Source organism: Drosophila bipectinata, chromosome 2L (genome assembly GCF_030179905.1).
Source record: "Drosophila bipectinata strain 14024-0381.07 chromosome 2L, DbipHiC1v2, whole genome shotgun sequence".
Taxonomy (NCBI): domain Eukaryota; kingdom Metazoa; phylum Arthropoda; class Insecta; order Diptera; family Drosophilidae; genus Drosophila; species Drosophila bipectinata.
The window spans coordinates 350916-375810 of NC_091736.1; the positions used below are offsets into that span (position 1 = coordinate 350916).

Below are 24895 nucleotides of genomic sequence, written 5' to 3' on the forward strand. Positions count from 1 at the left end.
GATGTCAGATCTCGGTTGTTGTGGCTTGTTTCTCGGTTCCTTCTTCCCTGGATTGTCAGAAGCCGTCCTGCGGGGTCAGGGCCCTGTCTTTGGAGAAGCGGATCTGGAGTTTCTGCCCCGGAGTTTCATAGAAAAGTACCTTCTAGGGACTCCCCCCGCCCCAATTTCCTTAAAAAAAACCAACACTTTTATAGTTTTACATTTTAAATATTTATTCTCTTGCTTTCGTTTCGCTATTTAACACTAAGGGCTTATCGACTAAAAGATCCTTACTCTGGGAAACATTTTTACATCGTTTTTGCTAGAAATTACGGAATTACACAAGTAGCATCACACACAAGTGGACATATTCTAGGGCCTTAGTGCACTAGCTTTATAATAACTGGTACTACATATAGTTAAAGAAAAGATTCCTCTCCGTCTTATCATTCGCTGGTACGTTACGTTTAATCTTCCCCGTAATCATACTGAAAACAACAACTTTTTACAATGTACCCCGCTCTCAAGGGGAGTGGAAACTGCAGCGCGGACCTGATCCCCTTTAAACAGGGACTGCCGGCTGGATAAGTGCACTTGGGCGGGTCCTACGAACAAAACTAGTTTAGGGTTAGTCCTACACGTATACTTACGAAGAGCTTAGCCTACAGATACAGATTGGAGCGGTTCGGTCGAGTTCGGGTCTAGTCTAGGATCTAAATGCTTAAAACGTATGGCTGTCAAGCTCCTGCTGCTCCTCGCTGCTCCTGCGGCTCTGTGTGCAAGCAAGTGAGTTTTCAGAGAGTCTTTGTTGGCTTTGTGTTGAGTTCCTAAGCTCGATGATGCCCCGCCGAAAGGACATCAGCTCACAAGGCTGCAAGTGCCATTCGGATCCTTTTCAGTGAGTTTCAAAAATGTGACTACATTGCTGGCACCTGCGCCCGTGGCGGTTGTCCCCTCCTCGGGGCATTTGGGCGCTGCAATCCTAACTTAAAGATTAATGCAATATATACAGAATCTAAAGATGAGGGCGATGGGTTGTGTGCTCGGGTGTGTATGGGTGGATGGGTGGTGCGCAGATAATACTATATGCATTTACAGCTCCTCTTCAAGTGCAGTCCTCTTCACATCCGCGTGCCCACATTGCCCCTCTGCGTGGGCTGGGGGGCGTGGCCGTGGCGCGGCAGTGAGACGTGGGGCAGGTGGGTGGGCGGTCCAGCCCCCAAGGGCGAAATGGAGGGGGATCTTGTGGCCAAGGGGGAGAGCGAGGGCGAAAACGAAGGCGACATCGCTGACGAGGTGCTGAAGCTCCCGCTGGCCTCGTGGCCGATCGGGGACCGCGGCAGATGTCCTGCGGCCAGGCTCAAGTGCGGCGGCAGTCGCATGGGCAGGTTTATCGCCCGGGGAGCCACGTTGGTGAGCAGCGGCGGCGGGATGTGGGTGGGAGGCGCCGAGGGAGGGGGTTTCAGCACCACGCTTCCCGCTCCCGCGGAGGAGTGTGACGAGTGCTTGCTCTTGGCTGAGGAGGAGGCGCCGCTACCGCTGTGGCCGCTCACCTCGGAGATGGTGTCGTCCTTCAGGCGGGCGATCTCGGAGAACACATGGGCCAGTGGCTGGTATTGAGGCCCCCAGTCCAGGAGGTAGTCCCAGTTGTAGCTGCCCGTCAGCTCCTCCTCGCTGTGGACGATGGAGCTCAGGGAGCCGCCCACCTGACTGCCTCCCACCACCACAGGCACGGGCACGGGAACTTCTCCATAGCTGCCTATCACCCCGTGTCCGTGGGCCGTTCCGATCGTTCCTATTGATCCCGCTGTGGTTCCCGCATCGTCGACGCTGCTTCCGCGCTCGGAGACCGCTCCCGTCACGTCGTTCAACTTGGCGTAGATCAGGTTGGTGATGTCCGACCTCGCGGTGGTGTCCTCGTCGTGGAACATGTGCATCGGGTGGCTGGATCCGGCCATGCTGGAAGCACCACCACCCACTCCACTGGGATCGTGGTCGACTATGCCCAGGCGAGCCAGGTACTCCTGCGTGTTCTGCACGGAAATGTCCGATATCCTGCCGTCGTCGCTGCCAACTCCAGCTCCGCCGTTTCGGTGATGCAGAGGACCCTCGTTGATCATGCGGATCTCCTCGTCCTCCCCGTCGTCCTCCGCCGAGCCGCGACCACTGGATCCAGACTGCTCAGATCCGGATAGTTCGGAGGTGGTGGCAGCTCCGGAGCTTCCAGCATGGGGCCCGAAGGGAGGAATCTCATCATACTTGGGCGGAGCAAACTGGCCGGAAGCGGCTCCAGCAGCCCCTCCAGACATTCCTCCCCTGATGGGAATCGTGTCGAAGGCACTTGGATCCACGTAGCTGTTGGAGTTGCCGACACCCACAGTCTCGGTGCTGAGGTGGGGCTTAACGACGTTCCTGGGCTTGCGACTTCGCATGTGGATGAAGAGGAATATGCCGGCAGCGGCGCAGAGGATGAGGAGGAAGGCCACCAGCAAGCCAATGGCCCAGTCACCCATGGAACCGCCTGAAGCACCTCCAGCACTGGCCAGGTTCGTGCCGGGATGCGCCAACGGATCCGGGGCTATCTCCACAACCGCCATGCTGCTCAAGGAATTGTGCCGCCCCGAGGAGGCCGACACAACCAGGCTGATCTGGCGGCCGTCCAAGTACATGTTTCCGTCTCTGTCGCTGTCCAGCTTGAACTTTCTCTTGATCAGGATGGCTCCGCTGCTTCGGTTTACTTTGAAGTTCGAGTGGGGCGCACTGAGCTGATAGACCACCCTGCCGTCGGGCCCACTGTCGGCGTCGGTGGCCGTTACCTGACCCACAACAAAGCCCTGTGGGAGGGCGACTGCCGCCGGCAGCACGAATCGATAAGTTCGCTCTGTGAACTGAGGGGCGAACTCGTCCTTGGACTCGACCTCGATTCTTACGGCCACTCGAGCCTTCTTGCCGCCCATGTCCGAGGCCTCCAGTTGCAGGTCGTACCGCTGCCTCTGCTCGTAGTCGAAAATGGCGTCCGACGTCATCAGGCCTGTCGCCGGATCCACTCGGAATAGCTTCCACGAACTTTCGTCGCTCGGGGTAGGGCCTATGCTGTAGTTCAGTTGCCCGAAAGGACCTCTGTCCAGGTCGCTGGCTTGAGCGCGGAACACTGAGCTGCCGACTGGCTCGTTTTCAGCGAGGAAGTGCACGTATTCCGAGAGCGGGAACTTGGGCTCGTTGTCGTTCTCGTCGTGGAGCTCCAGGCGGAAGGGCTGGAGGCTGCACAGGGGCCTGGGGTAGTGACTGTCGCATGCCCGGATAATGAGGTCGTAGCTCGTGGCTCCCGTGTCGTAGTCCAGGCGATTGTTCACAAACAGGACTCCCGTTACCAGATCAATCGTGAACATGTGCTCGTCATTGCCGGAAGTAATGTCGTAGACCACCTCGGAGTTGGGATTGTTCTCCTGGTCCGCGTCAGAGGCCTGCAGTTGGGCTATGGAGTACCGCAGCGGGGCAAGCTCACTTATCTCGGCCTCATACTTGGCAGTTTTGTCGAAAATGGGGAAGTTGTCGTTGGCATCCAGGACGGTGATGATGACAGAAAGTCCATGAGAGGAGTTCGAACTCGGCCCAGGCATGAAGGCGGAGTGGGCGTGGCTCACCACCAATCGCAGTTTGTAGAAGTCGTTGCGCTCTCGATCGAGGGGCTTGACCAACACAATGGCCCTCGATTGCAAGAGCTCGAAGACTTCCTCCTCGTTGCCCGAAGCGATGATAAAGGCCTGATCGTGAACCTCCTGGCCCAATTGCAGGACTATAGATCCCAGGGGGGCTGCCTCACTGATCTGAGCCCTGTACTGCGTCTGCTGGTATTGCAAGCGGGCCGAGCTACTGTCGCCCGGCTGGACCCTCAGCAGAGTCGAGCTTTTCATGGACGGTTTTCCCTCGTCCTTGGCCAGAATCGTAATGAAGTAGTCGCCACTGGGCGAAGCTGGGGACTCAACGCTGCTCATATTGACGGACACCACCCCACTGGAGGGGTGAACAGAGAATCCTCTTACGGGCGGATCGATCAAAAACCGGATCCTCGAGTTGCTGCCTTCGGAGTCGGCGTCTGTGGCATTGACTGTGAGCAGCTCTACTTCCGTGGAAAGGCTGTCGCCGACTTCCGACATCGTGGGCAGGATGGCGAAGTAGGATGGAGGCTGACGCGCCAGGAAAACAGGAGCATTGTCGTTTTCATCAGTCACTCGGATCGTTAGGGAAGTACGCGCTTCGTGGGCAGCGTCTGAGGCTATTACCTCGAGCTCATATTCCTGATTGAGTTCGTAGTCCAGGCGGCGTTTTAAGACAAGCTTTCCGCTGTATCGGTCCAGAGCGAAGATGTCCAGGTTCTCAGCTTCAATAGCAGAGTCAGCAGCCAGGCGATATGTGAGAGCCGGATAGGTGTCCACATCGTTGGCGGAGATTGAGGTTATCACAGCTCCCAGTTCGGTTGCTAAAACAAGTAGAAGAAATACGGAGAGGAAAGTGTGTTATTTGGGAAGAAACTATCAGTTTATAACTAACTTTAGTTGAGGTGTTAGTCTGTCCAATATCTACTAGTACGTTTTAAGAAGCTTAGATGTCTCTTACCTTCGCTGACACTGACGAGGTTGTTGGGCGGGAAGGTGGGCTGGTTGTCGTTCACGTCCACGATTTGCACCCTTATTGTGGCAGTGCCCGTCATCTGAGGCACTCCCTCGTCCGTGGCGATGATCTTCAGGTTGTAGATGTCGCGAATCTCCCGATCCAGCACGATGTTGGTCTTTACAATGCCACTGAAGGCGGGCTCTATGACGAAGGCGTTGTCATGGTTGCCGTCTACGATGTGATATCGCAGTCGGGCGTTGGCCCCCGCATCGGCGTCGAAGGCCTGGACCTGGGCCACAAAGGTGCCTTTGTTGTTTCCCTCGGAAACGGTTGCCACAAACTGCCGCTGCGAGAACTGCGGACTGTTGTCGTTCTCGTCCTCGAGCTCGACCACCAGCTCGGCGTAAGCGGCTAGGAGTGGGGCATCGGCGCTTCGAGCCACCAGAACCAGATGGATCTCGTTGGGCTGGGTGTTCCTCAGATCGAAAGACGTAGAAGTGAGGGCTCGTTGGGAGCGAGTGGCGTTGTTCGACTCGTCCTTGGCCAGACTCTCCTCCGACTCCGGCTCGTAGTGCAAGGCTCTGCCTCGATTCAGCGCCGAGATTGAGGGCGTGGCGTAGCGATCGAAGTCGAGCAAGTGCGGCTTATTGACCCTGACTTCTCCAGAGAAGGGATCAAGGCTGAAGACACCGTCTTCGTTGCCAGCTCCAAAGGAGAACTGCACCTTCTGGCGGCGACCGTCGCTCCGTAGGGCCACAACCTGGAGCAGCTTGGTGCCCGAAGCAGAGTTCTCTGCCACTCTCACTCGGTAGGATTCGTTCTGAAAGTGGAGAACCGGCGACCCCTGCGTGGCTTCTCCTACAAGGAGCTCCACGAGCCCGATACTGCTCATAGGCGGCGTGCCCTTGTCTCTGGCAATGACCTCCAGTTGCAATAGCTTCCCCGACTCGCTGGCCAAGCTCTGTGAGGCGCTCAAGGCCCCCGTGCTAGGGTTGATGCGGAACTTTCCACTTATTCCAGAGGCATCCCCCTTGAGCGAATAGGTCACCTCGCCGTTGGCTCCCAAGTCCTCGTCATGGGCTTGAACCTTCAACAGGGTCTGGCCAGGCTGGATGAGGGGTGCGACCTTTCCCAAGTAGGGATACCGCTCGAAGACCGGCCGGTTGTCGTTTACGTCCAACACGTGGATTTGGACAGAAACCGACGCCGATTTCACTTCGTAGCGTCCTCCGTCCGTGGCCACGACCATGAAGCTGTAGCTCGCCTGCAGCTCGCGATCCAGTTTGCTGAAATAGAAGAAACAAGACGGGGGAATCATGAGGGGGACGTCTCACATAATGGCCGGTACACGATAAGTCGGCGATGGGCGCCGCTTGCGACACTAATTAGGTTTCTCTCTGGAGCCCTTCTCCCTTGCTACAATATATACTCGCAATCCCACCGACAATTAGCAACACGAAATGATGTGCAATTGATCCGGACAGAAAGGGAAGCACCCTGCACTGGGAAGAATAATGAAGTTCAGAGGGTAATCTATGCTACCTCAAGTCCCACTAATCCCAGACTTTGGCCCAGTGCATGTGGACAGTGGACGGACTAATAATTAAGTCATTTGTTTGTGGTCTTCCCGCCGGAGCTGCTCACTCGCATTAGCCCTCGCCTGATTTGATTCCGGGCCAGTTCCCGGCCAGAAAAGTAATCCCAGCAGTTGCTATCACGCGGTCTCCCCTTCCCGGGGCATGTTTGCTGCCACAAATCATAAACCAAAATGATTACAATCCTTCGCAGCTCGCAGCTCGCGGTCCGCAGTCGTCGTCGAAAGGCATTCGCCATGACAAGCCATTCCATTCCATTCCGTTCTATTGCGAGCTTGCATGTTGGCCAATAAAACGAATTTAGCAAATTACAAGCTCATCCCGAGCCCAGGCCGGGCAGAGGGCCATTTTATGAATTGAATCAGTCAAAGCTGGATAAAGGAAAGCTGGATGCCTTGTCCGAACCTGCCCCTCCTGCCCCCCACCTCTGAAACAAAGCAGCAGAAATGCTTTCAAGGGTCAGTCATCAGCCGATGTTGTGGTTGCGGCCGTGGTTGTGTCGTTGTTGATCATCAACCGGCGACTGGGCGGAGCAGGGGATCGGGGATCGGACAAGTTGGGGAGCGGACTAGCCATTGCATGCCTGCACTGCGGAAAAATAATTCCCCTTTGGTGTTCCTTCAAGGCTATTTATGAAAGTATTTCTTTTAAAGCAACTCCCTTCATTATGGAACTGATGTCTAACTCCTATTGAAACAATATTCTAGCAAAACTAATCTTGGGAACTAGTTTTGTTCAGTGTATACGACAACCCTACTGGCTGCTGGTTGCTCTGCTGGCTTGTCCATCGGCAGTCACTCAGCTAAGGCCGCAAAAACAACGCGAAGCTAGCAACATTGGCAGAACAAGCAAGCGGCGGGCACATTTTTGTCTGTTCCCGGTTTCTTTTTTGCTCCTCGGTAGACTTCCGAGGCCCCAAGAGCGGGTTCCAGTTCCCTTTACTCCAAATCCAACTCCAACTCCAAGTCCAAGTCCAAGTGCAATTCCAAGACTAACAACAACGTCACGAATTGTCCCTCAGTCCGTCTGGCTGTCTGCTCTACAATTCTTCTCTGTGTCCCATTACCTCTCGAGTGGCAAGCCCCCCCTGCTCCCCATCAGACCCTGAATCTTTATTCTGGCCTCGACTCTTTCTTTCGGCGGTGGCGGGGTTTTGTTTTTATTGTTTGCCGACAATCAGCGAAAGATAAAAATTGGTACATGACAGCGGATCGCGTTTGTATAAATGGCAACACTGACGCTACTGTCAGTTCTAGTCCCCCGCCCCCAGGAGTCGGGCTCGGGCGACCCTCCACTCTGCGCCCTCCCCGACCGGAACTCAGAAAGACGGAACAAGCCATTGTTGTCATCATTGATTATCAATAAGCATAAATTGTGCCAGGGGAGATCCGAAATAAAAGGGTATATCGAGAGGGTATTTCTTTAGGAGCTCTTTGTATTTTCTCTCTGTGCACTTTTCGATTTTCGAAACCTACAGATAAGCGTTTAGGAACTCCTTCCTGGGCCTATTTATAGACAAGCCTGTGGGAGGCTGAGGAGCGGAAAGGACTCGAGCAGGCGGGGAGCTGACAGCAGACGGATTTGCAATACTGTCGCCGGCCGCGTAGGATGCTGTCATAGCTCGGATCGGCTACATTGATTTCCCTGCCACATTAGCTGGGTTGGCCCTGTTGTTGAAGAAATTATGGCAGTGGTGTTTCTGCGTCCTTGCTCGAGATCGGGCCGCCCGATAAGATGAAACCAAGCAATGACCCAGACCCAGACCCAGACCCAGCCCCAGACAGATACAGATACCCCTTAAGAAGAGATGCCAGCTTACCCGACTGTGGTGATTAAGCCGCTGGAGCTATCGATAGCAAACTGCCATTGCGATTCGTTGGCGAGCGAGTAAACCAGTCTGGCGTTCACGCCCAAGTCCGCGTCACTGGCGGTGATCTGCGCCACTCGAGTGCCGAGCGGAGCGTCCTCCTGGACACTGGCCGTGTACTTGAATAGCTCGAAGCGCGGAGCATTGTCGTTCTGGTCCTCCACGAAGACGGTGATGTTGCAGTGTCCGTGGCGACTGGTGGGCTTGCCCCGATCAGCAGCCTGCACCTGCAACGAATATCTGGAGTGCTGCTCGCGATCCAGGGGCCGCACTCTGAGCTCTCCGGAGCGGGCATCGATGCTGAACTTATTGCCCAGATTGCCGGCTGGAAGAGTAGAACAGAAATGTGGAAAAGTTTTAGTTGGGGATTAGTTCATGAAAGAGCTTTTTATGTCAAAATATTAAAATCTAATTAGACGTGAGACTTCAAAACTTACCTGTAATGCTGTAAACCAGGTCCGCGTTGGGACCCTCATCCAGGTCAATGGCCACCACGGTGTGAATCACTCCAGGTTCGGTGTTCTCAGGAACTGACAATCCATAACAGGATCCGGGCCGGAACTCCGGAGCGTTGTCGTTGACGTCTTCAACCGTGACACGAACAGTAGCCACGTCAAAGTGCTGACCCTCGGGTCTCTCGTCGACGCTGTCGGAGGATCGTTGTTTTCGCACCACCGAGGCACTGGATGCTGCGGAACTGCCCAGTCGGTTGGCATCCCGCACGTAGATCGGGAACACATAGCTGGCCTGGGACTCCCGGTCGAACTGACCTCTTGTGGTGACGATTCCGCGCTGCCAGTCCACGTGAAACAGATCATCGGCAACGCCGGCGGGGATTTCATAGCTCAGATTGGCTAAAAAAAAATGTGGAATGTGTGAAAGTGTGGAATGAGGTTAAAGGGGTCAGAGGCGGTTGGATTCCCTGGACTTACCGTTTTCTACTCCATAAAACGACTTGGCTGTGACCTGCAGAACGAAGCTGCCTTTTGGGGCGTTTTCCAGGATCTTTGCTTCGTAAACGGCTTCCAGAAAACGTGGCGGATTGTTGTGATTTCCCTGGACTAGCACCTGAAGGCTCATCTGGCTCGACTTGGACTCTGGTTCGCCGTGGTCCTTCGCACTGATAAGAAGATTAAAGCGACCGCTCTTGTCCTCGTCCTCCGAGGCTGGGGGTAGGGACTTCACCAGCTCGATTACGCCCGTTTGTGGATTGATCCTGAAACGTCCTTCTCCATTCCCTCCCGAGATCTCGTATGTGATGCGTCCGTTCTCGCCCGTGTCCTCATCTACAGCCACGATGTGGGTTACCACCTCGCCGATCCGCGTTGCATCGTTTATTAGGATCGAAGCCGTTTTTCCATTATTGGCCTTTGGGAAAACAAAGCGCGGGGCATTGTCGTTTTCGTCCACAATGCGAAGGCGCACTGTCACCGAGGTCTGGAGTCTTTCGGTTACGTTCGAGGACTGGTCGAGCGCCTGCACTATCAACAGGTACTCTGGGACGGCCTCAAAGTCCAATGGAGCCAGCAGACTAAGCGATCCTGTCAAAGCGTCCATGCTGAACAAGGACTCTTGGCTCTCGTTCCCGTTCGGGAAATATTTCAGGAGGCGATACTGAAGCTCCCCGTTGGTTCCCGTGTCCGCATCCGTGGCAGTAAAGTTGTGAATTATCGATCCTACAGGTGTGGTCTCCTTAGCCTGAAATACCCGATAGAGAAACACAAAAATGAAGTATAATCGTACCACTTTCGGCTACTATTCAAAGCAAGAGCAAGAATAAACAACGTATCTTATATAAGAACAAAGCTTTAACTACCACCCTTTGAAAACTAAGGAATGTATAGGGAGGACTCATATGGGCCACAGCGATAGCTATAGCTTTGCCATTTCTAGTCCGATCCTTGAGCGGAATACCTTAAACGATTTGTAGATCGATTCCTAATTAATCTGCATCAAAACCCCGAAGCAAAAATATTTTTAGATTTTTTGTCATTTTTCTGGTGAGACTCCTTCGAAAATTGGGGAATGTATGGGGTGGGCCCCTATGGGCCACAGCGATAGCTACAGCTTTACCATTTCCAGTCCGATCCTTGAGAGGAATACCTTAACCGATTTGTCGATTCGATTCTCGATTCTCCATCAATCTGCATCAAAAGCAAAAATATTTTTAGATTTTTTGTCATTTTTCTGGTGAGACTCCTTCGAAAATTGGGGAATGTATGGGGAGGGCCCATATGGGCCACACCAATGGCTATAGCTTTGCCAATTTTCTTGACTTGTTTTTAACACAGATACGTTTAGTTGTATATAATTCTAAAAGTAAAACTATTTCGACCACTAACCTGCAGATCTATTGGATCCTGAGCCCATTGCGGGGCATTGTCGTTGACATCGGCCACTTCTATTTTCACGGTAATGGCGCTGCTCTGCGGGTTGTTGCTGGCGGTGGTGTCCAGTGCTCTGACTTCCAGCTTGAACTCTGATTGGATTTCCCTATCCAAGAGCTTCGACACTACCAGATTGCCAGTGTGCCGGTCGATGTCGAAGGCGCCCTCAATCAGGTCCTTGGTCAAGGGAGTCAGAGTGTAGGTTATGCGGAGCTCCTCGGAAAGCGGTTCCAAAGCGTTCTGGAGTGATTCCACAGGACGCTCGCTGGGACTGATGGAACCTACCACATGGCCGACGACGGCGTCCTCGCGTACCTGGGGAAACACATATATTAGATTAGCTTATTTGCGAATCAGGGTTGTGGCAGGCTGAAGAGGCTGAGACGGAAAATGTTGCAAAGAACTGCGGACCTGGACGCTCTACTTGGTTGTTGTTCGACGCGTATCTTAATCTGAACAACAGTGTTGAAAATCCAATCTTAAAGCAATAATTCATACTTCAAGATTACGAACGCAGCAAACATTTAAAAATTTCATTCCCCCGACTCCCAGGAAAGAGGAGCAAGAGACCAAACAAAAAGAATAACCAGAATCTGTAAAGGAAGTCTGCCAGTCTCGAGACCCGATTCGCGAGTTCCAGGCCCGAAGAGACCAATAGCATTAAAAAGAAATTATGCCTTCCGACCAGGTTGGCGGCACTGGGAATCTCAGAACAAAAATGCTGCCACCATACGAGAGTTGTGAGATGGACGAGCGGCTCAGGGCCTCCGAAAACAGAATACTGCGCGAATTTAATATGCAAAACCGCAAAAAACATTTCTGGAGGCCCCTCCGAAAATATCCATCCAAAAAATGGAAAACAAAAACGACGAAACATAAAAGGTCTGCTTGCAGTTAAGTATCTTTTTTCATAAAATAACAACATTGCAAATATTGTTTGGGTCGCCAAAATGGAGACACAAAAATGACAGAAACGAGATTTATGCCCCGCCAAGATTACGCAGTCGGCTGCCCCCATCGGTAGTGGTACACCGAGAGAAAGGAGATGGGTCCATTCTTCTGACCAACAACTCTATAGACTGAAGGTGCATCTCTGAATCTTATATAGCAGAGAATTAAAGTAGCTTTTGGTTTTCTGCGAGTACAAGATTAGCTTTCGCCTACTGAAGACTGCGGCTTCTTCAAATTATGCACAGAACCCAGCCGAAAAAATGGACCTTGATTTGTTGTGCACTTTTATGGCAGGATCTCTGGAGAGAACAGGAAAAAAGGGAATAAAGCCTCGGGGCGGTGGAATGCTCAATGCAGGATGGAGCTGGGCTGGAGCGGGGGAATTGCTTAATTACTTCGGATTTATTTGCGGCAATCCGTCGCTGAATAATTGGAATCAGCCAGCGACTGAGTCCTCCAACTGAGGTTCCGACTTCCCTGCGAAGTGCGTCTCTTTTCCAAGTTAACGCCAACGCAGGAGCGGTGCTTTCAAAGGCGGAAAAGCAGGAGAGCGGCCGCAACGCAACGAAATGTGTCAATTTTAATTGTGGCCGAGGCGGATTTAAGGGACACACGAGGTCCCGACCCGGCGCAGGCCCCGCTTCTCCGACTGCCTGCCTCTGCCCTCCGAGAGGCAATTAAATGCATGTCAAAGCGTCGCAGCCGTCAGCGGTTAGGGACGAGTTTCAGACCGAATCCCAGGCAGAAGGAGAGATTCTGGAGCTGCAGTGGACTGCACTGGGGCGGTGTGGAGCGGCGGAGTATGCAAAACATGTGCGAATCGAACGTGATAAAAATGTTAAAGGGTTCCCATTTGTACATTCCCAGCTGGGAGCTGAGAGGACGCGAAGGGAAGGGCCAGCCGTGCCGAAATCTAAGCAGAGCCCAGAACCCACGTCGACTATGCTCCTCTGCTCTCCGTCTCCACGAGCGATTAACTGATCTCCACACCGACGTCTCGAATCGCACTTAATAGGCCGGCGGAGATCCGTCTAAAAGGCTTGTCACACCGCATAGTGACAATTACGCCGAATACTTTTAAGAACTCCTCTAAAAGTTAAATGAGAAAACAAAGGAAAGGCCGTTTTCTGGAGATAGCTACTGCGAATAGTCTGAAACTTCCTTTTCCAAAATGGTTGGAGAAAACCTTAAAGAGGATAGACCAGTTTGCATAGAAGACAAAAGAGGCCCATAGGTGTGAGAGCGAGGGGTCCCAAGGAGGAGTCGTGTTCTCGGCCATTGTCACGTGAGGCTTCAGCCGGGTCCACAAATCATCCGCGACACAAAGGCGGCACTGGCACTGGTACTGGCAATGGCACTGGTACTGGCACTGGCACTTGGCCGAAGGGGGACAAACGCGCAGCTCACGACCTCTGGGACAACTGTCGTGTAAAACTAGAAGCGTCAAATAGACAAAAGTTTTCCAGGAAACCGACGGCGTGTCTCAGCCCGAACCCAGGTCGAAGCACTTACCCTGAAGACCAGGCTGGAGCTGGTGAACGTCGGCCGATTGTCATTCAGGTCCAACACCTCCACGCGGAGGATCCGCACCGTCTCCCTCGGAGGACTTCCGCCATCGGTGGCCGCCACTCCCAGGCGATAGATGCTGCGCTCCTCGTGATCCAAGACCACTCTCGTGCGGATCATGCCGGTCTTGGGGTCTATGCTGAACAGGCCATGCCCGTCGGAGTCGCGACCCTTGACGATCGAGTAGGTGATGGAGGCGTTCTGGCCATTGTCCCGATCGATGGCTCGTATACGCACCACCTCGGTGCCCGGCGGCTGCTCCTCCCGCACGCTGACCACGTCCTCCTGGGGATCGGCGATCTCCGGCGAGTTGTCGTTGACGTCGGTGACGCGTATACTCACTGGCACTCGGGCACTCCTCACGGGTGTGCCCTGATCTCTGGCCTCCACTATGAGTTCGTAAGTCTCTCGCAGCTCCCGATCCAGGGGCTCCCGGGTGGATATTTCGCCTGAAAAGAGGTATATATGTCATGTTAAAAGTAGCTCACAGTTTAATGGAGCATGTGCCACGTTAGAAACTGGCACAAGATCTGTATTATTCGTTCTGCATTTTGCGGAACCTTCAGCTCTGATCCGGCGGCGGGGAAGGAAGTGGGTGGTCGCATTGTTCGGACGCCTAACTGGGTCGCCGATGATTAATGCCCCCGAAAGAAATTCGTGTCATGCGATCGCCGCATAACCTGTTTGCCAGGATTAGCTGCACGATGTTTCCATATTTAATTTAAATGAGACGAGCGACAAAGCCCCCTCCCCTTCGCACTCTCCTCCCAGTGCAGAGCGCTCGCCTCCAGCGGACACGCACATGGATATGGATGCGGACTGCGACACGGACAGTGGCTGGATGTCAGGCCAATGATACTCCATTGACGGATGAGCTGACAGCGTTAAAACTGTTGTTGCCCGAACACTAATGGTCAGACTCCTCTGCCCTGCTGCCCGCGCTCCAGAACCCAGTCCAGATCTCGGGTATCTCGGCGATCGCATTTTATCGCTTGGCAGGAACAGGTTTGCCATGCGCCTGATCTATGGGCGAGAGCAACAGCCGGAGATGCACTGGAAGAACTTGGTGCTTGCGGTTGAGGCCCTACCATCCCGATACTGAGACAGTATTGAAGTTTTGTCTCGGTGCAAGATCGGGAGGCTGGATGAGCTCGAGCTGCAGCTTTGAGGAGCAGTAATGAATGACCGTGGGTCATGGCTGGTGGCTTGACAGTTGCCACCGCCACCGGAGCCGCGCTGAGTGAGTTGTTCGGCGTTAGAGCGCGCCTTAATGTATGGCCAAAAGGAAGCCCGACTCACCTGTGACGGGATGCACCTGGAAGCTGGAGTTGGCCGTGAGCAGGCTGTATCTCACAGCTGCGTTCTCGCCCAAGTCCAAGTCCGTTGCGGTCACCACGCCCACGATCGATCCCCTTCTGAGGTTCTCCTCGATCCGGAACTCGTACTTGGATCGCTGGAACTTTGGATCGTTGTCATTGGCGTCGAGGACCCGTATCACGACCCGAGCCTTGGCATGGGCCGTCGGAGTACCATTGTCCGTGGCCAGGACAGTCAGCTGATAGCGGTCCCGGGTCTCGCGGTCCAGCAACGCACGCAAGTAGATCCACCCGGAGTTGGGAAATATTCCAAAGTGCTGGGCCACGTCCGAGCCGGAGCCAGTGACGTTGTCCGCTCCCGCGTCCACGATTCTGTAGGTAATCCTGGCATTGTTTCCTGTGTCCAGGTCGCTGGCATTAACTTGAATAATCTGAAAGAAGAAAAGGGAGAAGATAGAGCACGGAATGCCAAATGCGGGAACGAGGCATCAATCATTTGGGCCCGAGAGGACGGCGGTGTGCGCCTGTGCCTCTGCGCGGAACTGGAGATGCCCCTGGAGAACTCGTTTCGATGCCTAAGATATGAAGTGATTTTATGATCAAAACTAGTTCAGGCGCGAGAGCCGAATCGAACTACTGAAGCAGGGGCAGGGCAGCGGCGGGCTGGCACGCGGGAGCTGAAGTCTCCAGGCCAGCAGCCCCTGGCTGCCCAGCTCCTCCTGGGTGTGGAGATATTTTCAACGCGATATGACGGCCGCCTGACAAAAGCGTGACTTTTAGTGGCTGTTAATCAAATTTATGTGCCGCATTTAGTTAGCATTACACAGATTTATTTTCCAATAAAACACCTGCCTAAACAGGCACCAGTAGGCATCAGTAGGCAGCCGCCTTCTTAAAGAATACTTGCATTTATTTGTGGAGGCATTTCATATTCTAAGGAGCTTTCCAAATGAAAGTGTGCTTTAAACTAAAAAATTACCTGAGTATTAATGGAGCGTGATTCTGAGACGTTCACAAAGTATTCGTCCTTTTCGAAGACGGGGGGGTTGTCGTTGACGTCCTGGACATCCAACAGAATGGTTAGATTGGAGGACAGCGGCGGAGTACCGCCGTCCGTCGCGGTAACAGTCAGTGTGTGCCGCTGCGAGGTCTCGTAGTCCAGGTGGTGGGAGAGCACCAAGTGGCCAGACCTGGCGTCGATGGAGAACAGGCGCATGCCCGAGTCCCTGGCCAGGCTGTAGGTGACCTGCCCGCTGCTGCCAGAGTCTCTGTCATGGGCATGGGCCGCGTAGAGTGGAGCTCCGAGCTCGGCGTTCTCGGGCACGGAAATTCGCACCATGTTCGTCTCGAACTCCGGGGCGTTGTCGTTGACATCCTCCACTTCGATGTTGACCTGAGTGTGCCCGTACACCGGGGGCTCTCCCACGGTGGCCTGAATGTTCAGCAGGACTTGGGACTTGGCCTCGTGGTCCAGCGGCTTGGCGATGCGGATATTTCCTGAGTTGGCTTCGATGCTGAAGTAGCCATCCGGGTCGCCGGAGTAAATCGAGTACCGCATCGGGCTACGATGGGCTGGAATGGGAATTAAAATAGTTCGGTATTTCAATATATATTCGTTAATGTTCAATGTTATTAGTAAAACATGACAAGTATTAGACGCTTATTCGAGATAGTCTCTGAGATAGGTCTTCTCCTGCTCGAAGGAACTCCGACCACCGAAATTAGGAGCCGACGCTGTTCATTAAGATCCATTGAGAGGCCCAACAATGAGTCGCAGGCACAATAGAAGTGAGTCGGCCGGCTCAGGGGCTCCGGGGCTCTGAAAGAGGGCCCAACTCGGATTGACACATGAGGCAGGTAGAAGTGGATGCCGAAGCATGCAGCATGAAAGGAAGTGCACAGCGAAAGCAGCAAATTAAACCGCAAAATCATTTTGCATAGCCAGCGACGATCGTCGATTGTCTGGCTCTTTTTGTGGCCCGAAATAAGTTTGGGCCTTCGAGCATGGGACTTGGGGCCTGGGACGTGGGTCTGGAGTCTGAAACTGGCACTGGCACTGCAAGGGAAAATGGGCCCTTGTTTCGTGGTCCGAGTTCCGTTCAACTTGACGACGAGGACCCTGTTGATGGGTGCAGATTTCTGCCGAAATTTGCGTTTGAAGTATTTTGTTTCGCTTTGGTTGCTTTCCAGCTTTGTTCCTTTGTTGTGTTCGTCAAACAGCGTTCCTTGTTTCACGAGTGGAGCAAGTTTTGGACGGTACTACAGTGCATACATAGGCTAGGTACTATTGTACATTACTCACCAGAATCACCACTCGTGGCTATCACCGATCCCACTACCATGCCCCTGGGGATGTCCTCCTTCACGTAGTAGTTGTAACGGGCCTTCTCGAAGATCGGAGGCTGCTGCATGGCGTCGATGATGCTGAGGAAGACCACGGCGTCCGAGCTACTCCTCAACCCAGCTCCGTCGATGGCCGATATATTCAGCATATGGGTCGGCTGGGTTCTCACCGAGAGCATGTCTGGGCGGGCCACGAAGATCTCTCCTGACGAGCGGTCGATGCGGAAGATGCCAGCATCGTTTCCGCTCACAATCCGGTACGAGACCTTGCCAAAGGTTCCCGAATCCGGGTCCGTGGCCACCACAGCTACTACGGGAGCGCTCGAGGATTGGGCCGGGGTCTGAGAAGACTCCTTCAGGGAGACGTTGTACTCGCGCGGGTAGAAGACCGGTCGGTTGTCGTTCACGTCCGTGAGCTGCATTTTGATCATCGCCGTAGTGCTGAGCCCTCCGCGATCAGTCGCGATCACCGGGAACTCGTAGCTGCTCCTCTTCTCGAAGTCCAGTTCTCCGGCTATGCAGATTTCCCCCGAGGCGGAGCGCACTTCGAACTCGGTCAGGTGCTTGAAGCCCTCGCCCAGAGTGTAGTTCACCATGGCGTTTACTCCGCAATCAGGATCGCTCGCTGATATCTGCAATGGAGAATGAATATTCGTATAAGGGGTTTTGTCTGATTTAAGTTTAAGTATCAATGCAAGAAAAACTTCGTGGCTCAGGACCACTGCTCCATTCTCCCAACGAGTACAAATGAAGATGTCAAAATTTTAATTTGATTTACAGGCAGCTGCCGTCGGTACCCGAAGCCCAGGCCCCGTTCCGGGCTTATCTCGGGGCTTAATTTGGCAATTTGTTACGCTCGGGATCGGACCGCGGCGCTGGAGTGGGTCACTCGCCCCCGAGGCGGCGTATCAGTCGAATGTCAACTTCAGTTTGAGGAAAGACTCCTCTGGATGAATCACGTGCAGAACAGCTTCAAATCTCTTGCGGAGAGTGGCAGAAAAAAGGTAACAACCTATTAAAATATCTACCAATTAGTTGACATTTCGCGTAATCGCCATTTACCTTCTGATAGTTATCGGAAAGTCACTGGGAAGGGGAAAGTGTGACTGGGGTGGGAGGCCACAATAAAGCAATTTAAATGGGCATTTTAAGCAGAAAGGTTGACAAGACTGGAATTAAATCTTGAAACAATTTTTAAAACTATTTAGTTGATTTAACTTTGAAGTTCAAACTCCCTTTTCGTTCTCTCTGTGCACAGTCAGCAGTCCTTCTCCGCAATCCAGAGACAGATATGCATTTAAATTTTAAAACAAAACGTGCTCGGGGTCCTCCGCCGAATTTAAGCTGCTAATTACCTTTTTGGTGGAGTCCCAGGAATGGGCGCTGGAGGACTGAGACTGGCGAAGATCCGCTTAGATTGCGGCTGTGACTTAGACTTTCATTAAGCTTAGTTAAATGGTCTGGTGGAAACAATCGCAAAAGGGAAAAGCAACCTGATCTCGACAGCGTTAGTATAGGATTCGACAGAGTTTTATCTTTTAACAGATTTATACCTACGTATGTATAAAAAATGAATGGAAAATTAAAAGAAACTTGGGTAGGTTCCCCAAAACAATCATATCGAAAAAGAAAGGACATAAGGATAACAAAGTCTGTTGGCCAAAAATAAGGAATAAGTCGTGAGTTATCCATCTTTGTCAGCACTCATTTCTCACACTTTCCCGGGGCTGCCGGAGGGAGAGGGGTCGGACAAGAACCAATGACCAATTATGGCCTAACAAGGCCTGCATCTCGGACTCTGACTGCAACACAGGCCGAGCTTCTGCTTCTGCTGCTGCTGCTGTTGATGTATGCAAATAAGCTGTCAAAAGTAATTTCATTCAATTACCTTATTTAACGTACAAAAACCAAAACGAGAAGATGGAGGAAACGGGCCTGGTTAACACCAAGACAGCAAAAGGATGAAGATGGCTTTTGAAACCGAAAGACACAAGGCAAGAGGCGGATGCTCGTGGTTGCAGTTTTATTAGCACCCGAGTGCCAACAGAAAGCCACAACTCTTTTATAATAAAATGTTAATTTGTTCCTCCTATTGGTAGCTCTGAAATGGCTAATTAAAGTTGGCAAAATGATCCAGTGAGTGGAAACTCTTAGTCTTCTAGATTAGCCATAGTCAGGAGGGCCCTACCCCACCATCCCTGGGAGCTACAAGTTCTGATAAGACATCCGCAGATCAGGGAACATGCAGCCTTCGGACTCGAGGTCTGCTCGCGTACTTCTTATGCAATTTCCGGTAGATGTGAATGATTTTTCTGACCCCTTCGCAATGGGTTATCCAATAGGAAAAGGTGCCTGATGCGAAGTGGCCTTTCTGACTCGAGTTTTGCGGTTTTGAGCGCAGCTTGGAGTACCTCTCACAAAGCCAGTGCCAAATGGCAGCTTGGATCGGAATTTAATGCGACTCATCCCATTGGGGGCGAAGAAAGTGGTTGTCTCACCACGGGTGTAGGTTTCAAAGATTGGTTTCATGCTCAGTGCAGATCTGTCTGTGTGGACATACCTTTATTTAAGGAGGGTCCAATGCAGGTTACTATGTGCTATATAGAAAGCCTGTGAACCTGCGACTGACCAGCCATCGATTTGGCATTAAAACCGCTTCTCTTGCCGGAGCTCAAAGTAATAAAGCCGCTTCTTCGCACCTCGGAAATGCTCAGAGGCGTGGAGAGATTTCACACATTTGCCTTGATTAGTCACGGGTCCGGCCCTCTCCGGATGCTGCCCCCTGTCCGGCCGGCTTTTGGCGGGGTCTCCAACATGGCAGCTGATTTATGGCGACGCCTTATCAGGGCCTCTCAATATTTATTGCAATTTTTATAAATTATTTTTCGGTCTCTGAAGAGCCGAAGATTTATATGTGACCAGATGTGATGGGGCAGAGCCTCTAGGACGGGGCAGGGGCGCGGCAGAGTGTCGGAGAAAGGTGGGAACGATCTATTTCTGTTTGCTCTGCTCGGCCCGGCTCTTTCTTCCGAGACTCTGGCCATTTCTGCTCTGATGTCGCTGCACATCGTCAAACACCGAAAAGCCATTCTAACAGTTGTTGCAACGCTGCTTCTCCACTGCACCACTGCGGGGCAGCCCCACTGAACCACCGCTGTGCCGCTTGTCGTGTTATTAAGAATTTTTAATTTTCCGGTATAGATTTCTGACTTGTTCCCAACTCCGTTCTCCTTCTCAGTGCACTGCGCGAAAAGAATCCCCCTCTGCTGTCCAGCTAGATCGCCCTGTGCTGCCTCTCGCCCCGACTTCTCGCCGTGTAGCTCTATTCTGCGCCGCTTTTCTACTCCACCTTGTCTCTGAGAGGTGCGTTCGTACTGGAGCATCATCAAAATGCATCTAACAAGGTTGTTAGGTGTTAAATAAGTGTGCTTAAAAATTTATCTTGTACATTTCTTCCTCATTTGATTTATGTTTGCTGGCACTTGGAGGCTCCGCCGCCGCAGCTGTCTTTCTAGCCAGCTTGCCAGTGCCCCCAAACCCCTCGACCCCCGCCTGCGGTTCAACTGTGGGGCCGCCTTTCCCTCAACAGAGCCTGGCATCAGGCCCCGGCCGAGGCTCAACTTTTGCTTTCGCCACAAAGCGCGGAGCAACGTCTATTGATAAATCAAAATACCAATAGATGCGTGAGCGCAGGAGGGGGAGGCCGGGCGAGGGAGATTTACATTTAGCCCCTGGCCGTGGACTTGGCCTGGCAGTGGAAGTCGGACCGCAAATGGCCAAAATCATGCGAACACAACAACTGCAAACCAGAAACAGAAACGGCGGAGGGTGGTGAGAGACTGAATGCGTTCCCTGTGTTTCAGATGCCCCTGCCGCTTTTTGTTGCAGCTGCAAGTTCCCTCCTGACCCCGTCCCATCTGCAGTTTCGACTCCAAGTCCGACCGTGATGATGGATCGTTGCCCACGTCCCTGGACATGGAGTTGGTGCCGCCTGGAATGCAAGACTCAGTTTGGCTGTTGGCTCGGTTTGGAGGATAGCTGTCTGCGATTAAGTTCACGACCCAGCGTCGAAGTCGGTGGCTGTTATTTTAGCATTTAGGCTGGATTTCAGCAATTCTCCACTCGAAGCTCCTTTGCCTGTGATTCGCCTCCCTCGTAATCGCGGGCGCTAATCAATGGCTTCCTCATTAAACTGCAGTTCCTTCGCCGGGGAGGCTGTGGCAGCTAATTATGCTGGGTGCACGCTCCACGGGTTCTGGGTCCTCCGAGCTAACGAGCTGCCCTCTGCGTCGTCGCTTCCCTATTCCTGTCCTCGCCCACGCACCTAATGAAATCAAGAGCGACAGGAAGTCATGCTCATGACAGCGGGCACCTCCTAGACCCCGAAAGATGTCGTCCACTTCTGATTCGTTCACGCCGCGAAAGAAATACATGCTCCGTGCCGAGACGGGACCTGGAATTGGCTTTCCTATGGCCTGTGTTTAAGAGTACGACTTTCCCCAAAGTATCACCCAAGTAGGAAATTGTCAATGAGTTGTCGATGGCCATAAACTGCCGCTCCACAACTGGGCCACACACACAGCCAGGCACTCGCACAACCATCTCCACAGCCAGAGGAGGGCTCCAGCTCACCTCGTAGCTCGCAGATCGCAATCAGGCCTTTAGCTAAAAGCCAGGCGATAAGAATCATCATCCAGCCCTAGACGTCGACTTGACTCCATTACCCGATCGTCTCGCTGTTCCGCACCTCCCACCACCTCTGCGAATCATTGGATTTCAATTCGATTTCGTCCGCCCACACGTGAATAGTCGGTTCTCAGTTCTCGATCGTCGATTTTCGATCTTCGATGGTTCTCTAGGCCAACAGCAATCTCAGCGCGGACCCGCTGGCCGGTTCCAGACTTTGCATAAATTCAGAGCCGACCGGAGGAGGCTTCCTTGGCAAATTGAAAATGTGAAGAAGAGCGCATAAATTTATTGGGATTGTGTAAATATTTGCACAGAATCGAAATGTGCAATGAGCAGGCGCTCTCTCGGAACTGAACAGAAGATCAGATACTCTCTAAAGAAACTCCTGGAATGGGTACTGTGGCTCACTAATTCGTTCTACATATCTCAGCGTAGAGCTCCAATAAATTAGCAAACACTTTTATTTGGTTTCGTTTTCAGTCGGTTGAGGCTTTTTATTTATTTTATTTCCCGCAACGATTTCTATTTCGGTTTTTTGTCGCCGACTTTGGTCACTTTCGATCTTGGTTTTGGACCGCAACTCCTCTGGGGTCTCCGAGTTCGGTGGGTTTCGGTTTCACTCTTGGCCGGGTTTGATAAATGCGAACACTGAGCACGTAAAGTGGACAACTCTCTGTACAAGGCAAGTGCCAGAGCTCGGAGCTGGAGACTGTAGACTGGAGACTGGAGCTGGGAGCGCTCGGGTCTAATGGCTAACGGTACCGGGCATGCTTGTTGTGGTCTGGGTGTCCAATAAGTTAATCAAAAGTTCAACTCGAACTGCAATCCCCAGCCTTGATTCGTTTTGTTTCTACTTTGTTTCAACTGCTCGCCCGTGCATTTGAATTTGCGTAATTTAAAGCAATTCCAGTTAGAGGCGAGACGCACCCACACGCCCCACCGAACCACCGAGCCACCTAGCCACTCAGCTTCCCAGCGGGACCGAGAGCCGCATAAATCAAATCGAAAAGTGGTCATAGTCGAGTCGTGGCGGCGGCAAAAAGTGTGTGGAGCACAAAAAATGTGGACGCATGAGATGCACCTCCCAAAAAAGTATTTTGGTAAAAATTGGAAATGGAAGTACTCCTCAAGGACTGCCATAAGCTGTTCTTTAGATGTCCCTTTAAAGGTTTCCTATAAAATCTACACTTATAGATAGAGTCTATCATGAACCATTTCTCTCTGTGTGAGCCAGACTGGCGATTTATGGGATTTTAAATATTGATTTTGTTGATTTTCGGTTGCTGGGCGGCAGGTGGAACCGCGACAGAGCTGAGCTCAAGACGCAGACCAGGCCAGGCTTAAGTCACTGCAAAGTGGATTACTCGGAAGCAGGCCGAGCGATAACCGCCGAAATTAATTATGATTGTGGTGCAACGGCGCAGGGTGGTGTGGACCGGGGCGGGGTGTGTGGCTAAATTGAATTTCACTTCATGGCCCGTCGCCTCGGAGTGTTTTTCAATGTTTATTTGAAATATTTTGCGCCATTAGGCAAGCCGCAAATTGCCAACTTGGTTTTTCTCTGAATATACTCTTCCAGAGGGTATAGTTCTTCCCACTGGGAAGTTGTTACAAAATATTCTAGTTTCTGAACCGAACTTATTCTAAGAGTCTATGGAGTACCTCTGAGGCCTGGGATCCTCATGAAAGGGAATTGAGAGTTCGGCAGTGGGGGATTGCAGTGTTTCCCGGTCGTTTTCACTTAAAAGCATTATGCAAACTCTGCAATTAAGTTCCCAGTCTCCGCTCAGCCACATCCCAGTGGTGTGGTGCCGTTTTCCCGGTGGTTTTCCAATGTGATTTATGTTTATGGCACTTGGTGGTGGGCGGACTCGGGTGAATCAGGTGGGAGGAGACTTCGGTTCGGGGCGTTGGCTAATTATGCGCTAACAACGGATAAGGAGCCTCGGCTTGACCTGACCTACGATTTCAAGCCGAAATAGTTCAATAAAAGTACAAACTACCAAACATCATATGCAGGCCACAACAAACCCAAGGGCTAGAGAAAAAACAACAGACCCCAAACCGCAAATATCAATTTTATTCCCCACTTTTATCTACATATCTGTGATTGAGTTTCCTTCAGAAACGATGAACGTGTGTTGTTCAAGCTTGTTGGATATGATAGGTTTAAAACTTCAGGATGAAGATTTCTTCATTTTCTAAGACAGGAGGAGCTATGCTCCTTGTTGGAAGATCACTTTCTCTATGGTAAAGTCTTAAATATATCCCCTTTATCCTTCTGACCACCAACCGAAGATTCTTCAGATGACGGTGTTCCACCTGCTGGCGTGTATAAATTGGCCGGGCTTTGTATTAATGTAAATATCTGCTTGGGGTCTGCGTTGGCGACCCCCCGCCGGTTGCAGTCATCTTGAGGGACCACTTCTCCGACCATTGCCCACAGGCAATGGTCTGGGCTCCCATTTGTATGTTTCTATTTCGGGGCTCCGTTAGGCTTCAAACGGGCCAAAAACACCTGTCATTACCCCTAGTCTGAGTCTGAGTCTGAGTTGGAGTTCGAGTGAGAATTGCATAAGTCCTGCAGCTCCAGCGCAGCTCCCATTTGCTGCGACTTGTTTATGAAAATGATAAGCGGACGCGAATTTATGGCCAACAAGCGCAACATTATAATTGGTGCCCCACGCTCCCGTCTCGGCATGTACTTTGGGCTGTGAGTGGGAGCCAGTACAGAATCTCTACTCCCAGGTCTCGGCCTCCTCATCGTCGCCTCACGTCCCACAAATTACGGGGAACAAAGCAGTAGGGAAACGCTGCAACGCGGCTCTCGTCCTTATGCAATCGGCCCGAAAGACTCGTTACCGCGGCCTAATGACGGAAATATTATGTGAGCTGGTCATCACCGGCATGCGAACTTGGTAAGCTGTTTTTTCAATTAGATTAACGGGGAGTGGTTAAAATATATGAAATGTGAAGCAAAATATTTGGGGAAATGGCGGAAAAAAATATCTTATAATAGGAGTAGTTTTGAGTCAATAATCCAGTGACTGGAAGTAATCCACGGCCTTTAATTGCGGTTATGAAAAAGTGGAACTAATGGTAATCGATTCAGGGAGCCAAGTGGCGATTTAAACCAGTATTTCGGCTGGAATAATTATGAAGAAGCTTTTGAAGAAATCCAGTCTATGAAATCCAGGGGGAGGAGCTCCACTCGAAAAGTGTGTGGGGCAAGTATAGTTACTAACTGGAATTAATTGCGATTACGCGAAAGTAGTCTTGGACGGGAAATCGAAGTAACGACTGGCTCTTCATTTGGTTTTTGTTTTCGGGAAACTTTCAATTACCGAATTGTACTTTCTATTTGTTGGAATCGGCAATGGTGAGCAATGCAAATGGCCTTTATTGCCAAACTTTCTGGCCAAAAGAAAAGAGCAAGAAACGCTGGAAAAAACAAACTGCAATCCAATCGCCTCTGCCTCTGCCATCCCGAAAAGCCTCCTCGGACTTTGAGTAAGAGACCAATTTTGGTCAGCAATGCGTGACTTGGACCATGTCGGGCTGTTGTTTTCCGAAAGGGAACTAGGAAGT

At 51.9% G+C, this 24895-nt stretch overlaps 1 protein-coding gene across 1 annotated transcript in view; it reads right to left on the reverse strand.

The window, feature by feature from the left end:
• Positions 1 to 222: 222 nt before the first annotated feature.
• The window catches only part of ds (dachsous cadherin-related 1), a 50578-nt gene continuing 25905 nt past the window's right edge, over positions 223 to 24895 (reverse strand). Inside the window, exons 2-11 of the mRNA XM_017250097.3 lie at positions 16578 to 17250; positions 15255 to 15847; positions 14259 to 14706; positions 12906 to 13408; positions 10398 to 10757; positions 8988 to 9753; positions 8493 to 8909; positions 8008 to 8380; positions 4597 to 5879; positions 223 to 4459 (exon numbers count right to left, since the gene is read on the reverse strand). Of these exons, the coding sequence (XP_017105586.2) occupies positions 1101 to 4459; positions 4597 to 5879; positions 8008 to 8380; positions 8493 to 8909; positions 8988 to 9753; positions 10398 to 10757; positions 12906 to 13408; positions 14259 to 14706; positions 15255 to 15847; positions 16578 to 17250 (8775 nt within the window). The 3' untranslated portion in view covers positions 223 to 1100. The remainder of the gene's footprint in view (positions 4460 to 4596; positions 5880 to 8007; positions 8381 to 8492; positions 8910 to 8987; positions 9754 to 10397; positions 10758 to 12905; positions 13409 to 14258; positions 14707 to 15254; positions 15848 to 16577; positions 17251 to 24895) is intronic.